This window comes from Chlamydotis macqueenii, chromosome 20 (genome assembly GCF_036417535.1).
Source record: "Chlamydotis macqueenii isolate bChlMac1 chromosome 20, bChlMac1.mat, whole genome shotgun sequence".
In the NCBI taxonomy this organism is placed as follows: domain Eukaryota; kingdom Metazoa; phylum Chordata; class Aves; order Otidiformes; family Otididae; genus Chlamydotis; species Chlamydotis macqueenii.
This window is the reverse complement of record NC_141575.1, coordinates 2,821,601-2,847,550: the sequence shown is the minus strand read 5'-3', so window position 1 is coordinate 2,847,550 and position 25,950 is coordinate 2,821,601. Positions and strand designations below refer to the sequence as shown.

The window sequence follows — 25,950 nt, the reverse complement described above, 5'->3', positions numbered from 1 at the left end:
ACCCGCGGCGGGCCAGGGCAGCAGTGGCGGGCGGCAGTGCTCCCCAGGGTCCGGGGAACATCGGGTGTCGCATGTGTGACGCGGGGACACGGATGTTCCTCCTGGAGAGCCTGAGGTGGCCGAGCTGCACCCCGGGCAGGTCCCACTGGCTGGAGGGGGGCTGCAGTGCCGGGACCCCCCTGCCCTGTGCTGCCTCTTGTACCTGCTCGCGTCGACGGGGACAGCTTGGCCGCCTCACGGTGGGACACGGGGTTGGCTTCACGCCAGCAGAGAAAAAACGTCATTTTTCCAGCCCATTAACAACGAGGGAGGCAATTGAGTGTAGTGAATGCATGGCTGTTATCTCTCGGGGTATCCCGAGGCCTCCGGGCTGGCAGCGCATCCTCGGCTCCGTCCAGTGCCCGCCCACCGGGATGGTGCGGCCATCAGGCTCCCGCCCAAACCCGGGCTCGGGCTGCTGCACCAGAGCTGCGTGCTCCGCGGGCTGACAGTGAACGTATCTTCCTACTAGTTTATGAGAATGGGCAGTAACCTAATAAAGTTATAGTGTAAGACAGAGTGGAGCTCTGCGTTTTAGGCCCAAACAACACAACAGGACTTACCAGCTTTCTAGCAGTTTTGACCCAAAGAGTGCAGAGCCCAAGAAAAGAAAAAGAAAAAGAAAAAGAAAAAGAAAAGAAAAGAACTATTTTATGGATAGGAAAATTAAAGCAAAAGTGCCAAATGTCACCGATAAGTGTCTCAGAGCGCCTGAGATGTCACTGGGAAGACCCCATTGCTTGCACTGGAGGGAGAGATTTCTCCTGGAGATGTGGGTGCAGATGATTTTGATCGAAGCATCGATGCTATGGGGAGTGTCTGTCCCTGCTACGGCCTTGACCTCGCTTCCGGGGGTGCCAGACCCCAGCATCTGTGCCCCCCAGCTCTTCAGGGTGGGCGGCAGGCTGGATGCGGGGGTCGGGGTGGCAGGGCAGGGCAGGGAAGGGTCTGTGGGGAGGCAAGGGTGCCACGGGGACACCGTGCTGGCCCACGGGCCCACGCCTCAGCCCTGCGGCAGGCAGGCGGGTACCAGCCTGCAGGCAGCCGGCGAGGAAGAGGAGGAGGAGTTAGTGCTCATTGTGGGCAGCCTTCCCAGGCAGCCTGCCCAGCTCAGGGCAGAGCAGGTGGCGGGACGGAGGGGACGCAGCCTCTGGTCCGGCCGGGGAGATGGAGTGGCTGAGCCAGCGCTGCCCGCTGCCGCCCGCTGCCCAGGGCTGCCCTCGGCCGGGCCGTGGCACCTTGCTGCTGGTAAGTGGGAGCTCCGTGCTTGGGATGGGGGGACGCGGGTGACGCGCTGGGAAGCGTGGCGGATGCGCGCCCGGGCAGCCGTGGAAATGCCTCTGTCCATACCTTTATAAGGGAACCTCTGAAAGAAAAAAAAAAAAAAGAGAGAGACAAAAAAGATCATGCAGGGGGAACGCATTCTCAGTCTCTGCAGAGAGCAAAGTAAATTTGTTAGGAGTCTTTTTTCCGCTTGCGCTGAGGAAGCTCACAGCGTGCTCAAAATTGCCACAAGTCGTGTTCGGGTTTGGCTTTTTTGTACGGAACCTCATCAGGACTAGGGGAAAAGTCCTAACCTGGTAATTTTAAACCCTAAAACTGTTATTAATTCACCAAAGCCAAAACAAATCTTGCAGAAATCTTAGTCTCTCTGAACTCAGCTATCATGTTGGTGGTCAGTGCTTTTCAGTGAAATACTTAAAATCTCACAGCGGGTTTTTAAATTCTGTTCACTTTAACATTTTGGCAGTCATTAGTTTATTTGCTTTATCAGGTAGGAATCCTGAAGTTTCACTCCTTTACTTCTGCACCATCCCTTGCCAAATTATTCTGGGTAAAAAAAAAAGGGGGGGGGGTTGTCTTTCTTTTCAGAAAAAAAAAAGAAAGAGGAAAACACCACAAAAAAAAACAAGAGAGCGGTCACTCTTGTACTAATATTCAGTCGCAAATGTTCGTGGGGATTTCCTCATCATATGCACATACATCTTCCAAGAAGATTAATGATCGCTGTGCTGAACAGGTTGGATTTTCTTTTTCCTGAGCAGGGAGCATGATTACATTCTAATCTGGAAAAATAGATACACCAGCGTATCTCTGTTTGGCTCGTAGCTATCTCAGTAGGTGCTGGGATTTGTTGCGTAATATTTGTTAAATGGCTTAGTGGAAAAAAAAGAGCACAAAAGAAGCTCTAAAAATTATTATGAGAAACCTTGTGATAACAAAGAATATTTCCTCAAATGGATTGGAAAAGAGGAGACAACCAATACAGCACATCAGTCATTTTCCAAACGGAAAGGAGCTCCTGTCTGTGTGGTCACAAAAGAGATATTTTTTTTAATTCAATCTTTAAAAAAAAAAACAGCTCTGACATTGGCCCTGTAACAGGAGACTTTTCAGAGGACAAAGGAGGGTGGAAATAAGGGAGAAAAGGAATATATTCTTAGTCTTATGAGCATTTTTGTATCACTGTAGTTGAACAGGGGCCAGATGCTGTTTATTTCAAAAACAAGACAAAAGACAAAGAGAAGAGCAGCTGTGCCGAGACGGCGAGCGCCGCAGCCCGGGTAGCGACACCATCCTTCAGCTATTACTCAGCACACCGAATTAACCCTCCCCAGCCAGCAGCGTCCCTGCTGAGATCATTACGTATTTTGCTGTGGCTCTGTTTGTGGCACGTGTGTACAAAGAGCAGCTAAGGGGCTTGCCAGGAATAGCATCTTTGTACAGCAAAACCAACTTGTTGCCGCCGCGCTGCCAGCCCGCAGAGAGCGCGTTACTGTTTTCTGCAGCCCTACGGACGGAGACAGCCCTACAGACCTGGGCTGTGTCCGTTCGGGTTCCTTTGCCCAAAAGGATCCAATTTCACTGTCCTGTTAGTATCAGATAATGAAGATTATACGAACTCAAAACCTGCATTTGTCTTATCTCCCCTTGCCTGCTCTGTGAGTCTGTATCACAGCCCAGGCGGGCTGCAAAACCTCTGTCAGCAGAAGAGAGTAATCGTCCCGGGGTGGCCGGGCAGGCCGAAACCTCTCCGGGTCCCAGTGCAGACGGTATTACCCCAGGCTCCAGTCCCACATCAGACTGCAGCCCAAATATGTTTCCCATGGCCAGATCCCTACCCCTACCTGACACATCGCTCTCCTCCTTTCCACACCCCCGGGGAGGCAGAGCGTCCCGTCCCCGTTTCCCAGAGAGGTGGACGTGTCCCAGCCTGGGCACACAGCCAGAGGATGGCTGCAGGATGGTCCTCAGATGGAAAGAAGATGTGCTTGGTGGTTCCCTTCTTGCTCCTTTTTGCAGTAAAAATGTATTTTACCAGAGGCAGCCGGTGACTTACCTCCTTTCTCTTCATCAGAAAACCAGTCCTGGCTGCTGAGGCCAAGCAGGGGGGTCTGTGACCCCGCCCTTAGTCTGGGATGTGCCCTCCAGCAGCAGAGGTCTGGGCACATGTGGGCTGGTAAAGCCTCAAAAACTGGCCCTCTCCTGGCACAGTGCTGGACTGGCCCCACTGGAGAGGAGTGAATCTCCCTCTGAGCATGTTTTCACTTAAATCACAACTCGTGCTGTTGTAGTGTTGGAAAAAAGGAGGCTGGAGGCTTCCCCTGAGCCACAGTTAATGTAAATGCTTAGTTTTTCACCTGAGATCGCCACTCATGCGTTTCAGGTGGTGACTCTGTCCTTGCTGATGTACCCCGTGCTGAGGAGCCTCGCGCTTCAGCTGCACTCTGCCGTCACCGGCAGCTACGTCTCCGGGACCCACTCCATCGCCTTCATCAACTGTCTCAACGAGCAGATCGCCAAGGATATCGCAAGGTACAGAGGCGCTTGCCCTGCTTGTCGGCTTGAGTTGTTCAAAAGCGGCTCGCTGTGGAAGAAAGCCTTGCCCTGTCCCTCGAGAGCAGCTGCACTCTTTGTACCTCGCACTTCTCCCCGCAGGATGCTCCTTTCCCCTTCCGCTCTCTCTCCTTCTCTCTGTACCACACGACCACTTACCAAGAGCTGTGCTTTTAAATGAAAGCTGACAATTGCCTCTGAAGTCAACACCAGAGTAACATCAGCCCAATTCTCGGTTTATTCCACTGCCTTTCATTTTCAAGACCCATTTTAAAGCCATGGTCCTAAATCTCTGGCTCCTCAGATGCCTTAAGCCCTGGGCTCATGTTCCCTGATCCGCCACAGCCTGTCTTCTCTAGAACAACACAGATAAATTCTGGGAGAGGTGTGTACGGGAAGGGACAGAGCACAGCACACCGCCATGAAAATAAATAAAAGATGGAAGTGGTCCCCAGCCAACGCAGAGCGGGCACTTGTGAGGTACCACCTGGACGCCTGCTCTCTGCTCACCAAACTTCGGGAACCAGGGCTTTACCTTGAATTTTTTTTTTCTCTCTTTTAATGTATGAGATATTTTGCATGCAGAGGTTTTTTTTTCGCATATCCCTCAGTCCCTGACTCAATAGCTGGTTTGTTCAAAGCACTGAACCCGTGTTGACTGGGGAAATGTTTATGATGGACCGTTACGTTTCCGGCAACACCTCCTGCGCTGTTTTCCCTGCTGCTTGCCAAAAACTCTCCATCTTCTGTAAAGTGTTCAGGAACTGACAGGCTACTGAAAGGGATTTTGTGTCACCTTAAATACTGCAACTGTATTAAGAAATTCAAATAGAATAATATCTGTACCGCTTGATGTCATCTGAAAAAAAAGGAGTAACTGTACGTGGCTGGTGAAAAGAGCCTCAGTTTCTGAAAGTGCTTCATCTTAACAGCTTTGCAAGTGTTTTCCACTCTTTGTTTCTTATCTTTTGAGGGAGGGAGGGGAAATAACTGACTCCCCATTGCTGAGATGTAGGTACTTCGGTTGCATTTTTACTGGTGGAATAATTATTCCTTTGTTCTGGAATTTGGATGAATGAGCCATGGTTGTAAAGGGGATGACACAGGGCTTCCACACTTCTTTTCCCACCCACCGTTTTCCTGATGCTGTCATGTTTATTCTTCCTTTCCGTTGCTGCGTGGCGCTCCCACTTTGACGGATCAGACCGCAAGGAAATTTTCTGTTGGTTTTAAGGAAGAGCAGTTCAGGGGTTGTGAAAGCAGATTACCTGCAGGTAGAATTCAGTTCTAACCCAGTTTATCTGGATTACTATTCACTGAAAATCCTCAGAGGAAACCCCAGGCCCACACAGGAGCTCTGGCCTCTCCCCTGTGCCTGCTGGGACGAGGTGACCCCGTCGGGCTGGACGGCGCTGCCATTGCCCCTCACATCCCCGAGCTAACCCCCGAGCGGCCTGTCAGCCCCCGCCCCTGCCGCAGATGTGCGCGTATCGCTTTATTTGCTTTTCTGCTTATTAATATTTCATCTGTCTCAGTTCAGATCCTATTGTGAGGCAGCGACAAAGAAATACACGTGAAGTACCCAACTCACGGATATCATGTATTATGCAGACGTTTTTCCACAGATCACATTCAGCTTCTTGTAACTTTTCCCGTTCCCGTGGTGGCTGCTTGTTTCCGCTCGGCTTGCTGGAACAAAGTTCAGGATCTCGGCCGGGATCACGGTTTGTTGGGACAGGGCAATTAGAGGGGACTCACCCAAATCAAAAGCTTCCTGCACTGAAGTGATTCAGAAGTTGCAGGCAGCGAAAACAAAACGATTTGTGCCATGTGTTTGACATGATAGACACAGCGGGGATATCTCCGCTCACGCTGCTGCAGTTTGTTGCTCTACGGATTAACTCAAGATGCTCCACAAGCATCAAACGCCTCGAACCGGCTGCACACGGGGAGAGCAAACAACCCAGACGGCTGTCCTCTCGGGCCACGGTTCTGCCAGGGGCGGAGAGAAGTCCATCTCCATCTCCTTGCTGTGTTCAAACATTAAACCCCATCCCGTGCGTGAGCTGGGTCCAGGCGCTCATTCTCCAGCGCGCTGCTGGCGTGGCCAGACGCCGTAGGATGGTGGGGAAGGGCGGCTTTGCCTCCGGCTCCCGGAGAGCGTTTCGGCTTGGAGTAGAAGTTCATTGGAATGGTTTTAATTCTTTAGCTCACCAAGGGTTAATTTCTACTGGTTGTTGAATCGAGCCTTCCAGTGTTTAATAACTCCTGCGTTCTCTGCAGTTCAAGGTCAGCTAGAAGTTAAATGTTCGCATTGTCAAAGCACTCGGTACAACGCACTGCCTGGCCACGCCAGCGTTAAAGAAAACGTGAAAAAGTCAAAAAGCAGAAGCCAGTCGTGCAGCGCCTTTCACAGAGCTGCCCGCAGGAGGGACGGGGCTGCCTTCCCGGGAGAAGGGCCCAGGCATGGCTGTGGTCAGAAAACACAACATTTGACCTAGTTCTTCTAAAAATCCACCCTCAGATTGCTTCAGGGCTCTTTAATCACTTAAATATCACTTCTGCGCGCAGGCCCAAGCAGCCCTGCAAAAACAAAACAGCCCACAGCGAAAGGAGGCAGCCGGAGGGAAGGAATTTATTTGAGCTTCAGATTTCTAGGACGTTTTTGGGTAGAAAAACCTTGATGTTGTTAATTTAACAAGATCCACATTTAGCCTCTGTGTGTGGAAGCAGCACAGTTTGACAGCGTAAATACAAGGCCGGGAGACAAACCCCTCGGTGTCCATCCCAGCCCCGGGTCTGGCGGCCCCGCGGCTCAGCCCCCGCCCTGGTGTCCCCGCGGAAGATGGGGCGCAGGGCTGGCGCTGGGCGGGATCCTTGCACCGGGCGAGGCACAGGTCCCGCGTGCTGCTCCGAGCCAACCGTCCTGGGATGACGGGGACGGTCTCAGAACTGAGCCAGGAGAACCCGAGCTGAAGCAGCTCCAGCTGGAGGCCACCTACCTTTGCCTCTTTGGTAATAATTAACGTCTCCGCTGTCGAAGCTGGTGCTGGCGGTCAGGGGCAGCACGAGGGGATGTCCCCGTGGCTGGGGGCAAGTGGGGGACAGGCACTAACTCCCCCTCCTCTCTCACCCAGGGCCATCATGGATAAGAAGCTGGCTGCCTGCGTGAACATCCTGCCGAAGAGCTCGGCCTTGTAAGTTGGGCTGAATATTCCCGGACGGAGGAGGCAAACCCAGGGCTCCTGGGGTGGGAGGAGGAGATGGACGCCCCGCGGCCCTGGGGAGAGGAGGCAGTTTGCTGAAGGCGGTTGGGTCCATGTGTTGTCGCAGATGGTAGAGAGGATCCTCACCCGTGCAAAGTGCGCTGAGCTTGTTACGCAGCGCAGACGCTCCAACTGCCGGGGAGGCCATTTATTTACCCGTTACTTAGCTACACGGAGATCCAGCAACGAATGAGGTGATTTATGGTCCTGAGGACATGACACCTGTTTTTAGAGGATCTAAAAAGAAGCTAAGACAGGGACCAGAAGAGGCCTTTACAATGTTAAGCAGTGATGTCCGGAAGGAAGAACAGTCCCTTTGACCTTGAAATATGACCAGCCATGCTCTGCAGGTATCCTCAGCCATCCACAAAGGAATTGCCCTTCTTAGGGAGGTTAAAGAGCAGAGCCCCCAAACAGCCGTTTCCTCGTAGGAGCGCCGATGGACAAGGGGAGCGGGTCCCCACATCACAGCCTCTGCACAGGAGGGTCTCCTCCCAGCACCTCCCCAGGCTCTCCACAGCCCAGCTGGGGCTGCTGAAGTAGGGCAAACCCCGTCACATCCTTCTTCCCCTTACGCTTCGTCCCTACGAGCCGCAACGGCCAGAGCCGAGCTGCGCACGCACAGCCCCGATTTCTCCTCCGTGCCCAGCTCAGGAGACACTGCGGTGCCTCCGCATGCCTCCTCGCGCAGGAACCCAGCACGCAGCTGAAATCACGATGGCCTTCTGTCAACAGAAGTGTTTGGAAAGGTCATGTCTGACTCACCACAAGTACATCTCCTCTCCCGCAGGGAGAGAGGAAAAAAGCGTGATGCCACCTCGCTCAGCCTCCCGGCTGCAGCCGTGCTGCAGTCCCTGCGGGCACCGTCCCCCAGCCGCTGCCTGGGGCGGGACCACCAGCACACAGCCCCCCACAGCCACCCCGGTCCCAGCCCCTTTACCCTGCCACCCCCCCAGGCAGCTCTCTCGAGGCTGGCACAGCCAAGGAGGCTCTGGTCTGTAAATCTGGGGTGCTCACTTGCGTGCACAGCAGATTCTTGGGGCCAGCGATGCTTCTTGAGCACCGCTTCGTAAAGGAACAGCGGCGTCCAGAAAGCACCAAGCAGGGAAACTGAACCCCCCAGGGGAATCGGCACGGCTGCAGCCAGAGCTGTGTTTGCTGAGGCTGTTTTTCTTTTAAATCGAGGTATTTCTGGAAAGGGGAACTGGAAGAATCCACTGAAATACTGCTGGTAAGCGACAATTCCCCGCATCCAAATATTCCTGTCCCAGAGAGCCCCAGCCAAAAGGGGTTGGGGGTGGTTTGGGGAGGGTGGCACCAACCTGCCCAAGATTCGGGACAGTACCCATGGACCCCGAGCACCCACCTGCGGGCGTGGCAGTGGCAGCTGGGGGTGGCAGCCTGGCTCAGCCCTTCATCCCGCCACCGCAGGGGACATCCCCCAGGGAAAAGCCCGGGAAGGGCTCCTCTCGTACCGCTGGCCGTGCTGGATGGGTGCAGCGGAGCTGCGTGTGCAGGATTGCTCCAGCCCCTTTACTTCTCCCTTGGTTTTGTTTTGGTTTTTTACCTCTCCACAGTTAGTGAAAACAAGGACATCCAAAATAAGTGAATTGTCCAGCTACGTCAGGTGAGGCTCTGGCTCCGCGGGAGCACTGGGTTCCCAATCCAAGGTAGGGTGCCATCTCCTGCTCGGGCTTTGGGAGTCAGCAAAAAAAGAAAAGGTTGACGGGAATATCAACTGCTGGGCTTCAACCAGCCCTTCCGTACTGGGCACAAGGAGGGATTCGCCTTCCCCTAACCCAGGTTATTCCCTGGCTGCCTCCTGGCAGGATTTCCTGCTTTTCCCAAGCGCTGAGGGGGGAGCACAGCCAGCTCTGGGCCAGGGCCCCTGGCAGTCAGCTGCTGGCTGTGGTAAACCCCAAACTCAAAGCAAAATTCTCACATGGCAAAAAGAAGATGCGGGCGCTTTGAAGTCAGCGGAGAGCGTGGGGCAGGGCTGGAGCGCAGGGCTGGGAGCGGGGACCTCTGCTTCCTGCGCCTGCGGGCGGGAGCGGCTCTGTTCCGCTGCGGGGCTGTCGCTGACACTGTTCTTCTGCGTCTGTTTCCACTTTAGATCCATCCACCCCTTTGAAATTCCTGAAATCATCAGCCTGCCTATCGACCAAGGAAACCCTCTCTACCTCAAATGGATAGAGGAGAGCGTCCCGCGGGACTGAGAAGCGCAGAAAGCACCTCGCTGTTGCGGGGAGCGAGTGAAAGGTGCTGAGCCGCGCTGGTCTCCCTGTGCGGGCAGAGGTTACGCACACGCAGGGAGGCAGCTCATATCCTCACGGGTTTGCTACGACACAGAAACTTGGGATTGGGAATTCTGTTTGCACTCCAAACACCCCCTCCTCGGCCTGCCGCTCTGCGCCAGGGAGCATCCAGCAGCCCGGAGGCCAAAGTGGGGACGGGCTACGTGCACCAACTCTTGTTGCAGCATTGCAGATGAGGATGCACAGAGATTCTCCTGTCGGGACACTGCAGCGTTTGGGGGCTGTCTCAGGCCCCCAGCCACAAGTGCCAGCTGGTAGCCATGGCCCGGCAGCCCCCAGCAGCCCCTCCAGCGCCGTGCGTCCCCACAGCCAGCGCCTGAAGCCCTGCCTGGCCCCCTGCTCCCCCGCAGCGGCTGTGGCAGCATCCTGCCCCGCTCTGCCTCCAGCTTCCCCAGCCCGGAGGCAGCAGGATGTGGCCGGGCACTCCGCGACGCGCTGGCTCACGCCCTCTTCTGCTGTCGTGCCACATGCTGGCTCCAGACGTACAAAATCCAAGGAAACAGCAAACTTGAGCGGGCGCTGCAAGCCTTTACCAGGAGCTGCAAGCAGCACATGGACTGGTCCTGCCCCGCCTGCCAAGCTGGGCTGAGCTGGGCGACATCCGCTGCCGGTTCAGGGAAACCACGCGCCAGCAGGACCAGCGCATCGCCCGGCCTGAACGGTGGCTTTCTACCTGGGCCAAGCTTAACCTTGAAAAAAGACGCTCACATTAATATTTTAACGGGCCATAACTTGCAGAAAAATATGGAGTTATTTATCTGACTGGGAAGGGAATAAACAGGAGCGTTTCTTACCCGGGCCGGCTTGCGTGTTGTCGCGGTTTGCGCCCGCAGCGAGCCGGGCAGGAGGAAGGGCCCGTCGCGGGTCTGCAGCAACTCTCTCCAGCCCGATGCTGAGCGCCGCTCCGCTGGCTCCCACTCGCTCGTCTCGGGCTCGCGGAGAAGCGGTACAGGGCGTTTGCAGGCACGGAGAGCTGTGCCCGCGGGCTCGCGCGGCCCCGTCAGAGGTAGCGCGGGGCAGGCTCGCAGGCGCGGGAAAGAGAAGACAAGAGGGATCACAGCCTGAGCTCTGAGAGCAGGAAACGTCTCAGCGCTAAATCCAAAGAAGCAGAGTACCAGCTGGGCGCTCTGTCCGGCAAAAAGGAACAAAGCACGTGAAGCGAGCACCAGCACCCCCAGGCCAGGTCTGCACCGCACCCAAAGCTCAGCTTGGTTTAGCCCTGCCAGGGCTATGTTGTGCCACGTGCAAGTTTTAGGCTAAGATTAATCGGATGGGGGCCATTTGAGACCTCACCAGTCAGTAGGTCAGGGGCACACACCGACCCCCAGCATCCAGACTCAATAATCCTGAGACTACAAAGAACCAGTGATGTTAAAAAAAAAAAAAAAAAAAAAGACTTTTTAATTGTACATCAGACACATTAATTACAACTTGAGTATAACAAGAGTTGGTTATTACAAGCAGCAACCTGAACTCGTAAATCTTTAGAAGGTGCACAGAGTCATTATAAGATCTATCACAGCTAACGCAAAATATACTCTGCAACAAAAAATATTTTTAAAGGCTCCACATTCAATTCTCTGCAAGAGGCCAGGAAGAGAGGGGAGGGAGAGGGGAGGAAGAGGAGGGGAACCAGGGCCAGGCGTCGTGGGTGCTCCCGCGAGTGCAATGTCTGTCGCGCATCCCGCAGGAATAACCCTGCTCGGCCCCGGCACGGCTCTTGGCAGCTCCCGCCGCCCCCCGGCAGCGACTCCGACAGTAACAAGGGCTTCGTAGGCACGCGTGAAAGGAAAAGACTTTGAGTGATCCTCTGGGGACAGGCCAAGGCAGGGTGGGAGTGACCTGGCCGGCTGCACCCATCCTGCCAGGGATGGAGCCCCAGCGGGACACCTCCCAAACAGACAGGGCCCCTCTGGAGATGCTCCCCTCCGGATGAGCCGAGACGCAGACCCCGAGGGTGCCAAGCGCCTCTCCCCAAAGCACCTCTGACCCCGCGCGGCTCAAACCACCTCCTGGTTGGAGCTGGACGGAGCCTCCTCTCCCAGACCTCGCACCGCGCAAGCGGCCAACAGCTTCTCCAGCGAGCACCGCACCGGCCGCGCGACCCCGGGCCAGATAGTCACGCTCCTACTACGGGCACCGAAGCAGCTCCCGCCTGCCCCAAGCCACACGGGCACATCCCGGGGCTGCAGAGAAGCTGCTGCTCTGCACCACGGCCCCGCGAGAGGCATCGCCACCGGCATCGTCACCTCGCAGCCGCGCAAAGGCCCGGTGCCCGCCAGACGAATTAAAACAACTGGCACCCCCCCTTCACGGGTGTCCCATACATTACTTTAGCAGCTGAAGCAGGAGTTTGTTTTTAAGGACCACGCTTTGGCCTCCGGTTTGCAAACATCACCTGCTCCCTCGTGCCAATCAATCACGTCGACTGAAGTACTTTTTCAATAAAACAAACTTTTCAGTTCAGCCCCCGGCTGGCAGATCCCGCAAGCGCACGTACGAACGATGGGGCTGTGGGGACGGGGTGCGCCGAGAGCAGGGCCACGCGGCCCCCCCGGCATCGCCCACCCTCCGTCCCCGCCGGACAGCCACGGCAGTGATGGGGAGAGACAAGGAAGACAACATTACAAATATATATATATCTCTTAGAAAAAATATCTAACAAATGTCTGATGATATTAGATTGGTTTTTTAGAAAAAGACAGCTGCTTTGCTCCTGAACAACCTGGCAGTATTGCTTCAGCTAAAGAAGGGGGCTGCCCTTCTCTTCCGCAGACAAACCGACCCCGCGCGCTCACAAAAATCAGCGTTACCCCAGCAACAGAAAGCGTGGCTGCCCTCCAGCGAGGCCCAGCCACGAGGCCACGGGGATGGCCGCGGGGAACCCAGTACAACCCCCTCCCCGTGTCCCCGCTGTCCTCTTCTGCCTTTTTGGTTTGTCTGCTTGTTTGGCACGTTCGGGACGAGGGTTCCTGTGGGAATAAAGGCCTCGGGCTCCAGTCTGTGAAACGCCCGCGGTGGTTTTAAGGCAAGCGCGTATCTTTTGGCTGATCTCTTCCAAGACCGTGATTGTCAGAAGAACGGGGAAATGAAGCTGGTGCATCATCACACGCCGGGACGGGAGCAACCACACACGTCTGCCCCGCGGCCGTGAAAGCTGGCCGCACGTGGGCTCTTTTCGGGGCATTTCCCCCTCATTTAAAACAAACCACATTCCTTTAGCGAACGGATTTCTGAGGAGGAAAACCCCGCACGCCGGCTCTGGCGAGCGTTGCCCAGCGTTTCCTGCGGGCACAGGGACGGGCTGTGGAGGCGCGGGTGAGGGAGCCGCTTTTTGCCTTAGCGGCGGGACCCCCTCGAGTCTCAGGGTGCGCCAGGCACCGGCATGGCGTCGGTCCGCGCGAGCAGGTTGTGGGGTGCCGGGGGGACCCCTCCGAAAAGGCCAGACTGGCTCTCTGCCCTTCCCACCGCCGTGATGGAGCCTCAGGCTCGGCCACAGGCTCCACCAGGAAAGCACAGCCGAGCCACGCTCTTTGCATATAACACGGCCAATAAAATAACTGTTAAAATAAAAAAAAATCCAGCGGCCAGGCCGTGGGTTTCACCCAGCTGACGGCGCTGGGGACCCATGGTGGTTCCCGGGGAGCCGGTCCCAGCCGGGACCCCTGAGCAAGGAGGGGTCCCAGCCCTCCCCGTCGCCCAGCGCCCCTCCTCTGCTTCGCGGCGAGGGTTGCCCTGTCATCCCCATCTCCTCTGGTTTGGCTCCGGGAGAGGTTTGGGGGCTGGCGGGGCTCAGTAGGGGGTCGTGCCTTCCCACTCCACCAGGTACTGCACCTTCCCCTCCAGCGTCACCCGCCGCGCCAGCACCTGGTACTTCTCGCCGCAGACCAGCCTGCCTGCCGCCCCGAAGTAGCTGCTGATGGAGGACTTGAGGTGGGAGAGCGAGGAGTCGTCCTCGCTGATGCTCTCGAAGGTGTGGCTGTCGATGCCGTCGTCCGGGCGGTCGGGGCCGCACGCTGCCTCGCTGCCCTCGGGGGTGCCCCCGGCCGGGCGCCCGCCTGGCTCCCCACCTCTCCTCTTCGCCCCGGCCGAGGAGTAGGCTGGCGCTGCCAGCTTGCGCTTGCGGCTGCCCACCGTCCTCCGGCTGCGAGGGACGGGAGAGAGGAGGGGTGAGGGCAGCACCCAAAAGGTGCCCTCCATCCGGCCAGCTTGCGCCCGCCACCCTGTGAGCCTGGAGGGGGCACGCTGGGAGTTCGGGCGAGCCCAACAAGGACCGATAGCTCCAACCCTGCATGCCCAGCTCTGGGACCACCAGCCCGTTCTGGGAGGCAGGGAGGAAAGGCTCCCTGATGCGGGACATCCCTGTGCCAGGAGACGAGGGTGCTGCAGGGGGAGAGGGGCAGCCCTCGCCCCCCTGGCTGTGCCACCGGGACCCCTCTGGAAGGGGGGCGGGGGGCACAGCCCTCACCTGGATTCATAGGAGAGGCTCGTGGTGGCCGAGCCCGAGGTGCTGGCAGCATCCGTGGAGTCCACGTCCGACAGGAAAGTCTGTCCCGAGCTGGCACTGGGGACGGGAGGCAGCGTCGGCTCCAGCCGGGCGCAAGGGGCACCGCAGCCCCCCACCTCCCCAGCCCTGCCTTCGCGCTTTGGCGTTCAAACCACGGCTCCTTGCTGCCCACACCCCCGGGGCCCGGCCGCACGCACCTTTTCAGGCTCTGAATCTCATCCAGTGTGAAGTCGAAGATGCTGGCCAGGTGGTGGTTGGTGCTCCAGGCGGAGGTGAAGTCACTCTGCCCCGCGAAAACAAGGGCGCTCGTCACTGCCGAGCGGAGCGGTGCTGCCCGCGGCCTCGGCATCGGCCCCGGCACCACCGCGCTCCCTCTCTGAGCAGCAGGCTTGGCACAGAACATTTGCAAACCCCAGGGCGAGGGACGGGGGCTCTCCCTGCCTGCAGAAGCCGGGAAACCTCGCGGGGAGCCCCAGGGACGGGGCCAGGGGGTCCCACCCGGCTGTCAGAGCCCAGGATGGTCGCGCAGAGGAGAAGGGGAAGGACTCACGCTGGGAATGGCGTCCTCCAGCAAGAACTTGGCCCTCTTGCGCCGTGCCGCTCGCCGCTTCTGCTGCTGGAGCTGCCGCGGCAGCAGGCTGCAAAGCAAGGGGGGGTGAAGTTGCCAGGCCACCCCAGGGGCGCGCGGCAGCGGGGGGCGCCAGGGTGAATTTGGCCACTCACCTGTCTTTATGGACGTATTTGTTTTTTCCCCTCTTCTTCAGCTCGCAGGAGCCGCCCTCGCCCACGCCCACGCCAGGGGCCTTCTCTGGCAGCACCTTGCTGGGGGGGTTGGGTGGGACGCGGATCCGCAGGCGAAAGATGCATTTCTTCTTTTTGATTTCCTTCCCGCACAGAAACCTGGGTGGCAGAGGGGAGGAAACAACCCTCAGCCGGGGACCCGCAGGAGCATCCTGCATCCCGTCCCGTCCCTGTCCCGCGCCGGGGGCTCACCTGCTTTTGTAGCTGTTGAGCGCATTAAGGAGGTGGGGGCCCCGCTCGGAGATGGGGGTGCCCGTCAGCTGCGGAGAGACGGCAGAGATCAGGCAGGGCTTGGCCTCCGCAGCCGTTATGCAAGAACCAAACAGACGGGGGAACCCGAACTCCGGGCTTCGGCTCCTGCCCAAGATCAGGGAGCCAGGGCTGCCAAAGCCCAGAGCCGCCCGGGTTTGGCACCGGTCACCCTCGGGGCAGGGGACGAAGGCGTCTGAAGGGAACCGAGCCATCCCGCCACGGTGACAGGTTTCCAACACGCCTTGGTTTTAGCGTTTCTCCCAGCTGCAGCTCCGACTGGGAAACATGTCGGGTGTGACACCCAAACAACGGGCAATCCCAGCGCGGAGGAAGATGATGAAGCCAATTTTGAGCAGGAGCCGCCTGTGCCAAGTGCGGCACGAACCGGGGTTTTGCAGAGATGCTCAAGGTCATTGGCGTGGGGCGACATGCAGGCACGTCCCTTTCCACCAGTCATGCCCCGCCGTCCCAGGAGAGGCCCCTTGGCTCTGCCCAGGGCCCGTGCCCGGGGGTCGGCACAATTCCTGGGTCAGGGAGCAGAATCTCCACCGCTGACACCGCCCACTGGGCACACCCTGCTCTGACACCAGCCCCGGGGTGAGCAGCACATGGGAGATGCCGTGTGTGTTCCCAACGGGTGCAGACACCCCGGGCCGGGTGCTCCTGCCCACCCAGAGATACCAGGCAGGTCTTCAAAGCTCCTTCCCCGCGGGGGACCGGCCAAGGAGCAGCCTGCTTGGGCCACAGTGAGTGTGCACTCCCAAAGCTCCGAGCCTTTCCCAACAAGCAACCCACAACCACACCGCGGGGTCCGTGGCCGCGGAGAGGGGAAGCCAGCCCAGCCACGGGGCAGAGCTCGCTGCCCCACCACGAGCACCGCTCTTCCCCAGCCAACCTGCCCCAGCCTCAGCAGCTCGGCTGCTGCGGGAAGGAGGATCCGTTCCCCCCGAGCCGAGGCTTCGGGGACAGCCGTCCGTGACTCACATCCCTGGCAGCACCTCTCCCGCCCCACAGCTGCTCTCCAGCCCACGCCCGGACCGCACGTTTTTACCTTCCCGAGCTGCAGCGGGTCCCAGTGGTGGTTCACAAAGGCCAAGATCTCCTCGAAGTCGAAGTATTTCTTCTTGCTCTGCACGCCCAGGTTGTAGAGGGCGAGATGGACCACATCCACCCTGCGGGAGCAAAGAGGGTGGGAGGTCAGCAGCGCACCCAGCAGCAGGATGGTACCCACCAAGATGTTCAAGCACAGCCCAGCACAACCCTCCCAAAACCTTCTCGATGGAAGCCGGGACCATTCCCACACCCCACAGGGGAAGCAACCCTGGCCTGGACACACATCCCAGGGGATGTACCACGGCCAGGATGGCATCCCCTGAGCGCTGGGGAGGGGTGGGATGCTGTTGCAGACAGGGGAAGCCCAAACGCTCAGTGCCCCGAGCCCTGGAGCTGGAGGACATGTCACTTCCAGGATGAGTGCCCAGTTTTCCAGCTTTTTAATAAGCCTCAGGCGCAGTCAGGTACGGGAGCTGGACAGCTCTTACCCCCGCGAAAATACACTGTTCTAACAGCCCCCTCTCTCCTGCGGGATTTCACACTTGCGTCTCCAAAAACAAAAGCCAAGCAACACATCCTGCAGGATTTCCCTCTTTTTCCTTCCAGCCTGCTGCACGGCACTGCTCAGCGCAACGTCCCCGGCGCAGCCGTGTCCCAGCAGCCCGTTAGCACTGGTAACGCGTCCGACATGGCCAGGCACAAGGGGAACAGCAGTAAATGCGGGGCTGCTGGCACCGTTAATATAAAGTGCTTTCAGACCCTCAAGGTACGCTAGAAGGCACCACTTGCAAACTTGTCTTTAATGACAGAATGTGATGTCCCATCCCCGATGGCTTCCCCCAGTTATCTTCTGGCAAACGTGCACCTCGGCTCCCGGACAAGCAGCAGGTCTGGGGTGCATGGAGAAATAGCTTCCCCGGGAAACAGCCCCAGCTCAGAGCTGGGCTGGGATGAGCAGGAGACGCTCTGTGAACTCACACCACCAAAACCTGGCCTCGTGCCCCAGGGCCACCCCAGCACATCCCAAAGGAGCTGGGGCCATTTCTTACCATCTCAAGGGCAGGCGCTTGATGTATTCTGGTCCCTGGTTGCATACGGAGCAGAAAAACACATAGAACCTGGAAAACAGCGGAGAGCAGAGCGCTGAGGGTGGGGGCCATCCCCGCGGCCATGCAGGGCCTGGGGACGGGTCGGGGCGAGGACAGTGCTCCGGGTGCCGAGGGTGACAGCACGGCCGGGAGGAGTGGGGTTGGGTCAGGGAGATACAGACTGGGGACGTGCCCGTGCACGAGCCCCACCGGGGAGCCAGCTCCGACATCCCAGCAAAGTCTGGAAGGGACATACCGGTCTCCGAACATCATGGGGTCGCTGAGGCACTGGGTGCAGGCTTCGTGGAACCACTGCCGGCAGTGGTAGCACTGCAGCATCTTCAGGTACCACCTGGCGAGGGAGAGGAGGTGGGTGACAGCGAGGGCAGCGGGCAGCAGCCACCACCTCGGCCCCCTCCGAGGCATGGACCCCCCCAGTCTGGCCCTAACTCGTATCTTCCGCAGCCACAGAGGTGGGTGCAAACGGTGCCTCCGGGAGCGAGCGAAGACCCGGGCGACAGAGGCAGAATGGGCAGCAAAGCTGCTGGCCCCGGGGCAACGACCTGCAAGCTGAGGACTTCTCTCCTGGGGGAAAAGCTCCCTACCCTGATCCCGTCTGCCTTTGCAAATGCTTTTCCCCACAAAACCAAACGCCACAACCCTCCCAGCAGGCAGGCAGGCGGGGGCTTACTCGCCGGGGCCCCCGCAGTAGCAGTAGCACTGCTGCTGGTTGGTCCGGTGTGGGGAGTCCCACTCGAGCAGGTCGGGGTTGTAGGACAGCACCATCTTGACGGCTTGCAGCGTCTTGGCGATGGCTCCCTTCTTCAGGGCACCCCCTTTCTGCGGGACCAAGTGGGATGGGGGTCAGCAGAGCTGCACAGGGGGCCGCATCCTGCATGGCCGCATCGAGGATGGGTGGCACACAGAGCCGGCGATCCCGGGCAGCCCCACTCACCCGCACGGCCAGGGCAAATATGCAGCGGCGGCAGAACCACGGTGTCCCCAGTGGGCCCTCGCCGCCACTTGCCACCGGGACATGGCACTGCTGGTGATAACCTGCGGGAGGGCTCACGTCAGTGTCACCGCGCTGGCCAGACCCTCAGCACCAGGACAATGCACCCACACTCACCGAGTCCGCACTTCCCACAGATGAGGATTTCGTTCATGGGGCCCGACGTCTTTCCCAGGCAGATGTTGCACTTGGGCTCCTCCCCGGGGACGCCGGCTGCGGGACAGGAATGGCAGAGTTGGAGACACGCAAGGCACAGCCACGTCTCTGCGGCACCAGCAAGGACCCCCAGCACAGCGATGGGAGGGGAGGATGGGGCGGCACTCACCATGCTGGATATCCTTCCAGAGGACCCAGTACTTGGAGTTGTCCTCAAACGTGACAAGGCAGCTCTGCTTGGAGCCGCTCACCTGCGGGGAGAGAGCGGGAAGAATCGCCGAGCATCAGCTCCCATTCCCAGCGCTTCCCTGTTTTCTCTGCTGACCGGCCCTGGCTCTTGGGGCTGCGGGAAGTTGGGTTTGGGGTGTGATACCTGGGCGCAGGACATCAACCCCAAATGCCCCAAAGACCAAAGATACATTGGCCAGCACCGCCCCAAGCTGCGAACGAACCCAGGGAACAGCGCTAGCTACACTTCGGGTGCCCACCTTACCCTTTTGGGTGCCCACCTTACCCTTTTGATCTTCCCGAGGTAATAGAGCCCATCGGTCCAGCGGCACAGCACGTACTGCCCCTCCGTCAGCTTGACCATGAGCTCTCGGCAGCCGCTGCCCCTCCGTGCCGAGGCAGCGGCCGGTGCTTGTTGGACCCGGCCAGCAGCTGCGTAGACATCCCGGATGATGGGGTTGAGCTTGGCGGTCTCCATCAGCAGAGCCTGGAGGGGACACACATGCTCGTCACTGTGCCCTGGTGCCACGACACAACGTGCCCGTCGGCCGGGTGTGGCATCCCGGAGGGTTTTGCCCAGGAGCGCCGAGCCCGGGGCTGGTTCAGCCCCACCAGCACGTGCTCAGGACCCACAAAATGAGCTGGGTTCATCCACGGGTGATTGACCCGAAATCAGAGGGAGCAGCCGCAATCTTTGCTACTCCCGATCAAGAGCGAGTTAACCCCCCGACTGCCTCAGCTCCCGCAACACGGAGCCCCCCGGCCGCAGGGCACGGGGAGACGCCGCAGGCCTGCGCGGCTCAGCCTGGGGACGCGGCGTCCGAGGGATAACAGCGTTAAGTTTGCCGTGGTGGTTAATTCACCGTTTCCGAGCAGTTTCACGAGCTCCCGAGCCGACGGGGAAACGGGCGGCAGCGGGCAGAGCGAGCGAAACGGAGCGGCTGAGACCCAGGGCCGCAGGCGGGGGGGGGAACCCGCTCAGCCCGGGCGCCGAGCCGCGTTCCCGGGCAGGCACCGCTCACGCCGGCTCCCGAAGTTCCCTTCTCCCCCGCTTCGCCCGCCCGTCGCGGCCACGCGAAACCTCACCGCGCCGAAAGCCGCAGCGGCCGCCCTCGCCCCGCGCCGCGCTGGGAATAACGCTCCCGTTCCCGAGCCCGCCCTGCCTGCGCCGGGGCAGGGGAAAACTTACGGTAAAGCGGGTGCGACGGAAAACGAATAAATAAATGAGGAATAAATAAACCAATAAAACTTAAACCCAGCTCCCCCGGGCCCGGGGGCCGGCCGGAGCGGCGGCGGCAGCCTGTGACATGTCACCCACCCGCCAGCCCGCATTTGGGGGGCGATTATGAAAGCGGAGGCAGCTTCGTGCCCACGGGGGAGCGAGCCCGGCGCGGGGTGGGGGACGCAGACACACACACACGAACGGGGACAGCTCCCGCCGTCCCGCGTGGGAGCTCCCACGCCGCTCCCGTGGCGGGCGAGCGGGGGCCACGCAGCATCCCCCCAGCCCCGCGGCCGGTCCGGCGGCACCTGCCGGGCGGCAGCACCGGGGGGGGCCCCGGGAGCGGCGGCCGCGGGCCCCGCCGCCATTGGCTCATTCAAAGGCGCTGGCGGCGCCGTCCCGCCCGCCCCCGTTCCCGGGCCCCGGTCCCGCCGCCCCCGCGCCCCCCCCCCCCGACCCCCCCGCCCCGGCGCTGCCCTTACCGCTGGGCCCCGCGCAGCCCCCTCCGCCGCCCGGCTCTCAGCGCCCGCCCGCCCGGGGCCCGCGGCGGGGAGCGGCGGCGTGCGGCGGGGGCAGGGCGCGGGGCGCCATCTTCCCGCGCTTCCCCCCGCGCCTCCCGCGGGCATTGACGTCCCCGCTTATGCAATTAGCGCGGGGCCGCCTCCCTCCGCCGCCTCCCACGGCTCCCATCGCGGCGGCCCCGGGCACGGCCCCGCGGCGCCGACCCGGCCTCCGGGGCTCCCGCAATGCGAGGGCAAGGCACACGCAGGGGCGTGGGGTGCCTGCCACCCACTCCCCCCCCGCGTGGGTACCTGCTGCTCGCCCTCCCCCGTGGGGTACCTGCTAACCCCCCCACCGCGGGTTACCTGGTACCCACCCTCGTGGGGTACTTGCTACCCCCTTACGTGGGGTACTTGCGAACCCTCTGTGGGGTACCGGCCACCCCTCGCTCTCTGTGGGGTACCTGCAGCTTCCCCCCGTGGGGTACCTGCTACTGCCCCACACGGGTGCCATCACACCCCACATCCCCACACACAGCGTCACCCCACCCACCCAGCGTCGCTCCGCCTGCAGTCACGCACCTTGGGGTCCCCAGGGGCACCCAGGGCTGGCCCTGCACCCACCGCCCGTGGGGTGAGCACCGTCACCCTGTCCCACTCGCTGGGGACCTCCCTGCCTGCAGCCAGGTTGGGGCATCCCCGGCTGGGGGTGCAGGCAGGGGCGCAGCATCGTCCCGCGCGAGGGAACAACCTGTGCTCCTCGGGATTCCTAGAAACGGGGGCAGCCTTTCTGCGAATCCTGACAGTGAAAATCAATCCCTGCAAAAAATGCTTCGGTCGGTGCCAAGAAGAAATCTGAAGGATTTGCTGTTTGTCGAGAAGCGCTGCCAAAAAAAGAAATGTTTTCAGGCCTGCTCGGGCAGTAGAGAAGCTGACTCCTGGTGCAGGGCCTGGGCCAAGCGCAAGCGGAGTTGATTCCGATTTTTTCTGGGGTGAGCGCTGCGCTGGGTCTCCCAGCACCTGCCAAAGGCCTGAGCTGCGAGTGAGCAGCTCCCTGGGCATCCAGAGAGAACGGCACAGTGCTGGAACACCCTGTCGACACCTCTGTCTAATTCTGCCATCTTAGAAATATTTTTTTTTTCATCAGCCTTTCCCATAAAACATTGGCATCTGAGCATTCCCCGCGCTGCACCTGGCCCTCGGCGGCGGGGAAGCAATGTTGTGCGTGTGAACCCGAGGGGAGACGCGCTTCCCCGAGCGATGGGCACCGTAAGGTTTTGGCGTGTGAGGCAAAGCCCAGCAAAAGGCGAAGACGGCGGCAGGCGGGTGCCCAACGCGCCGTGCCGTGCCGTGCCAGGCCGCGCCGCGCCTATGCCCAACCGCTGAGCCCGCGTTTGCAGAGGTTCAAAAAAATGGCAGCTTGCTCCCCGGCGTGAAACACCGTCCTTCGCCTGCACGGGGAACCTGACGCATCTTCAAAACAGCCGAGCGACCAAACTCTGCGGTGAGTCACGATGTGTTCGCCCTGAGTCACTGCAGGATTAAAATAACTCCTGCACCGTAACTCTCCCCCTGGACAAACGCCGCTGCTCGCTTCACTGCAGCTGCTGGTGCTGAGCTTGGCCGATGGCAAGTTGTTTGCCGCGCTTGCGGGGCGCAGCGCTCCGTCCCGGCACTCCCATCCCAGCCCGTCCCCGCGCAGTGCCGGCGGAGCACCACACAGAGATGTTCTTACAACCCCTCCCCAGCCACCCTGGTTTGCGTTTGCAGCATCTTGGCCATTTGCCACGGGAACGCAGAGGGTGTGACACGAAAATCAAACACAAGATGGAGTTCACGGCGGGTGTAAGCGGGGGGGACCTTACCGAAAAGCCTACGGCACGGAGAGGGCACCCCAAACCCAGCACCCGCCGATGGCACTGTAACGTTGCCCTGGAACAAAAACCCCAAACAAAAAGGAAAAAAAAAAGGAATTTTAGATGCATCCTCTGTTTCCTAACAGGAATGAAGCTGCGCAATCGCGTTTAACTCTGATTTCTTTGCGGGTGCTCCTGGCACATCATCCTCACCGAGCCTGGCCTCAGCTCCTGCTGCTGTGAGCTACTAGGTGCTTCCCTCCTCCTCCTGCTTCTCTTCCTCCTCCTCCTCTTTTTCCTCCTCCTCCTCCTCTGTGCACCCGCCGGCTTTTCCCGCACACCCCTGGGGAGCTGGGGGAGCCGCTGGAGATCCCGTTTTTTGGCAGCATGCGAAGGCTCGCGGCTGCTGGCAGGCGCTGGAGCGGGCGCAGCGGTCGGACACAGCTGAGTGACTGGTTTCGCACCGATGGGGCTCCAGGGACCTCGGTGGGACGACGCCTGACACACTCCATGGGGGAAGGAGCACTCACCCAGCCCCAAATTTGTTTGAATTTCCAAACAAAACTGGCGTTTAGAAAATTATTCGAATGATGCCCCCATTTTGTCCATAAAAGCTTTTTGTTGCTCCTCCGCACCCGGCACTTGCGAAGGTGGGGAAGGGGCTTTCCGTCTCGCACGATGAGGGAGCACCCGGGGAACCGCGGCCCAGCCCGGCCGCGAGCCAGCGGCAGCCCCAGCCGGAGCAGAGCCCGCGCCGTGCGCGGGGCGAGCAGCTCCCGGCGCTGCCTTTCTTTCTGCTTTGAAAACTGCCCAGAAATCGGGGAGCTCCTTTTCACAGTGTTTTTCTTTCTTTGAAAACAGGCGTGGGAGGAGGGGTTGTATGTTGGCTTGTAGTCTTGGAAACCGAAGCCGAGGAATATTGAATGGAAACCCAAACACGAAGCTGCCTGTGAGCTATGGGCCTGATGCGGGGATAGGATCTGCAGGAAGGACTCGCGCTGGCCGACGGCCGCTCCGGAGCCTCCTGCGGCCGAGCCACGCGGGGCTGCGGCACAGAGACCAGGACACCTGGCACGGCTCTCGTAGGCTGTTCAGAGCAATTCGCAATTCGCAATTCGCAATTTGCAAGGGCCCTTTGCTTCTGGAGATTCAGCTGGTAAAGTACGGCACATCCGCGCCAACGAAAGCAGCCAGAACCAGAGTAGCATGAGGCTGTTGACATCGTTCTCTCTCTCGGCCAACGCTTCCCTCTGCTCCAGGGGTCTCAACCACCCGACTGACCAACGTGACCAGATTAATCTCAAAGCGACTGTGTGCAGCTATGGGTTCTTTTTCTGGCCTGAAGAAGGGCTTATGAGCCTGAAACTTGACTGGTTTTTTCAGCTGTACTAGTCAATTCAGAAACATGTTCTCTTTCCCTATGAACCTTGTCCTTCATTATTTAAACCATCGTAGCTACAGAGGCACTGTTACTCTTTGCCATGAAACACGGAGCAACCAGTTCTGATTTAGCTCACTAAAACTTTTTTTTTATTATTTTTCTGCATCATTTAATTTGGTCCAAACCAAAAAAAAAAAAAAAAAATCACTTTGGCTGTTCATTTCCGCAACATAAGTGATTTGCTGGGTTAGTGAAGCCTTGATGTCGCTCCAATTTCAGTTTCTTTCGGTGAGCATCATCCGCTTCCTCATCAAGACGTTTTTGTGGCTGGAGGTCTCGGAGATGAAAATGGGGAGCCTGTTCCAGGAACACCAGAGGCCGGAGCGGAGCCTCGTGTCTGGGAAGCGCGGCGGCTCAGCGCATTCCTCGTGGGCGCGGTAACGCTCCGGCGGTGCCCCGCGCGCTGCGGCACAGGGGGACACAGCTCTTCCTCGAGCCCGTTCAGGGAGAAGTGACACAGCAAAGGGCGTATTCGCACAGAGGTACGCTTGCAATTGGAATCGGACATTAAATCTGACGTTCAGCTGGTTTATGCCAGCTGTGCCTTTAAAAGGAAGAGCATTTAGGCCTTGGGTTTCATGTCTTTTTATTGGTTATTTAGCACGAATTTAATCCATACCCTTTTCTTTTTTTAACTTAACTTTCTTTGCATGCTTCTGTGCAATTGCATAAGACATGAAGAGCTTGTAAGTGTTCTTACAGCTGTGCAAGGTTTGTGTTCGTGGAGCCCTTACATAATTTTGACACAGATACGATATGTACACGTCTGCAGCTCCCGAGCACTGCTCTGGAAAGACATCCTTCCCAAAAAAGAGAGAGAGAAAGAAAGAAAAGAAAGGAAAAGCCCATTTTGTTCCTAGGGAAAAGTAAAAAATGGAGAGTGAAGATCTGTATTTACTGGGGCACGTTTGCACTGCTGACCCCCCTACAGAACTGCAGTGACGGACAGGCTTCGACTGCTCCTGGGGAGCCGGCTGAGCGCGGAGCCAGCCCTGCTCGTCCAGCCCCCCGCGCCCCTTCGTGGGCTCCGTCCCCTGGCTCGGGCCCGTGGCTGCAGGGTGCCTCGCCACTGATCTGGGCCTTGAGTAATCTCGAGACTCTTCCACCAGCCATGCACGCGCCGAGCCCACGGTGGATGTGCCGCCTTCACGAGTCTCAGGGCGGCTCGGCTTGCCTCTGCTTCCTGCGCGGCTGGCTCTCACCTGCTGTAAGCAAGCAACGCTTCATCTGCGTCCTGTCCCAGGGACGGTTTTACACCAACGAGCTGTCGGCCCCACGAGCAGAGCCAGTAACGAATTTCCTCCCTTTGCAGACATTTGCCATCCTGGCCTGAGTCATCCCAGAAGCTGGCGCCGTGCGATGCTCCTTTGGTGATTTCGTAGCCAGGCAGGCAGAGGCACCTCCGCCCCAGCCTTGCGCTGCGGGACGATGAGCACGGGGTCCCGCAAACTGGGCAGCCTTGCAGCTTTCCTCCTCTTTTACTTCAGGGATTTCCCCGTTGGGAATCCATGGCTAGGAGGAAAACTGGAACGAAAGGGCTTCCAATAAACTTTTAAAATTGATTTTCACCAAGCAGGTCCCTTCTTCCATCGTCCCCCCTGGACTCCCTGCAGAAGGGAGGTGTCAAGCGAGGTCTTCAGCCCACCCTGTCCTGCCCTGCTCTCGCGTCTGGTATCGGTTGCGCCGGGACAGACGGAGCCCTGGTGCATCATGTCCTTTCTCCAGGGTATTTATTCGGCCAGCATGGATGCTTCTGCTTCCCTGCAGCTTGTGCTGCTTCTGTGTGATTTGCCCTCCACCTGCAGCAACGCTGGGGTCCTGCCGTCAGTGAAATCCTGGCTGTGCACAGGATTTGAAAAAACGTGGTGTAATTATTGCTGGTAGAATCACACCAGAGACCAGCACGGAGGCGTCGGGTCCTCCACTCTCCGCTGGATGTATCTCTCCACCTGCACATGCACGTATGCACACACACACATTTTTTGCTTCCCTCGACGCAGACACGTACACATAAATATTCTCTCTCACACGCAAGTGTTCACATCTTCTTTCCCACACACTTTCTCTCCTTCCCCAGCTCTCACCCACACACGGTTTTAGTCATTTCCCCCCACCTTCTCTCTCTGTCTCTCACATACAAGGAAAACCCTCCTGATTATTTTTAAGACATAACAGCTCTACATGGAAAAGGATTTTGCACAAAAAAGTAATAGTGGAGCAAAGAGGCAGCCAAGCCGCCCTGGGAAGTCAATGCCCGCTATCATAAGAGCAGCTAATTAAAAATCCCCGGTGGAAAAGCAGCTCCACGGGCAGCGAGGGCCAGGGAAATCTCACACAGGTGCGGAGCAGCCCCGACTCCCCTGGCAACCAGGCAGAG

At 58.9% G+C, this 25,950-nt stretch overlaps 2 protein-coding genes across 2 annotated transcripts; one reads left to right on the top strand and one right to left on the bottom strand.

Annotated features, from left to right (window-relative positions):
* Positions 1 to 1,177: 1,177 nt before the first annotated feature.
* Positions 1,178 to 9,965, top strand: CUTA (cutA divalent cation tolerance homolog). Its single transcript, XM_086763932.1, has 6 exons — positions 1,178 to 1,287; positions 3,707 to 3,855; positions 7,014 to 7,073; positions 8,328 to 8,373; positions 8,720 to 8,769; positions 9,256 to 9,965. Exons 1-6 carry the CDS (start codon positions 1,207 to 1,209, stop codon positions 9,356 to 9,358), a joined length of 489 nt encoding a protein of 162 aa, XP_086620058.1. The 5' UTR covers positions 1,178 to 1,206; the 3' UTR covers positions 9,359 to 9,965.
* A 2,158-nt stretch (positions 9,966 to 12,123) lies between these two features.
* On the bottom strand, positions 12,124 to 20,335 carry PHF19 (PHD finger protein 19). The gene is made up of 15 exons (XM_086764134.1): positions 20,259 to 20,335; positions 18,841 to 19,041; positions 18,496 to 18,577; positions 18,288 to 18,383; positions 18,114 to 18,214; positions 17,850 to 17,998; positions 17,415 to 17,510; positions 17,120 to 17,188; positions 16,069 to 16,189; positions 14,958 to 15,025; positions 14,688 to 14,864; positions 14,515 to 14,602; positions 14,162 to 14,247; positions 13,926 to 14,021; positions 12,124 to 13,601 (listed from the first exon to the last, which is right to left on the bottom strand). Exons 2-15 carry the CDS (start codon positions 19,030 to 19,032, stop codon positions 13,250 to 13,252), a joined length of 1,773 nt encoding a protein of 590 aa, XP_086620260.1. The 5' UTR covers positions 19,033 to 19,041; positions 20,259 to 20,335; the 3' UTR covers positions 12,124 to 13,249.
* Between the last annotated feature and the right edge of the window lie 5,615 nt (positions 20,336 to 25,950).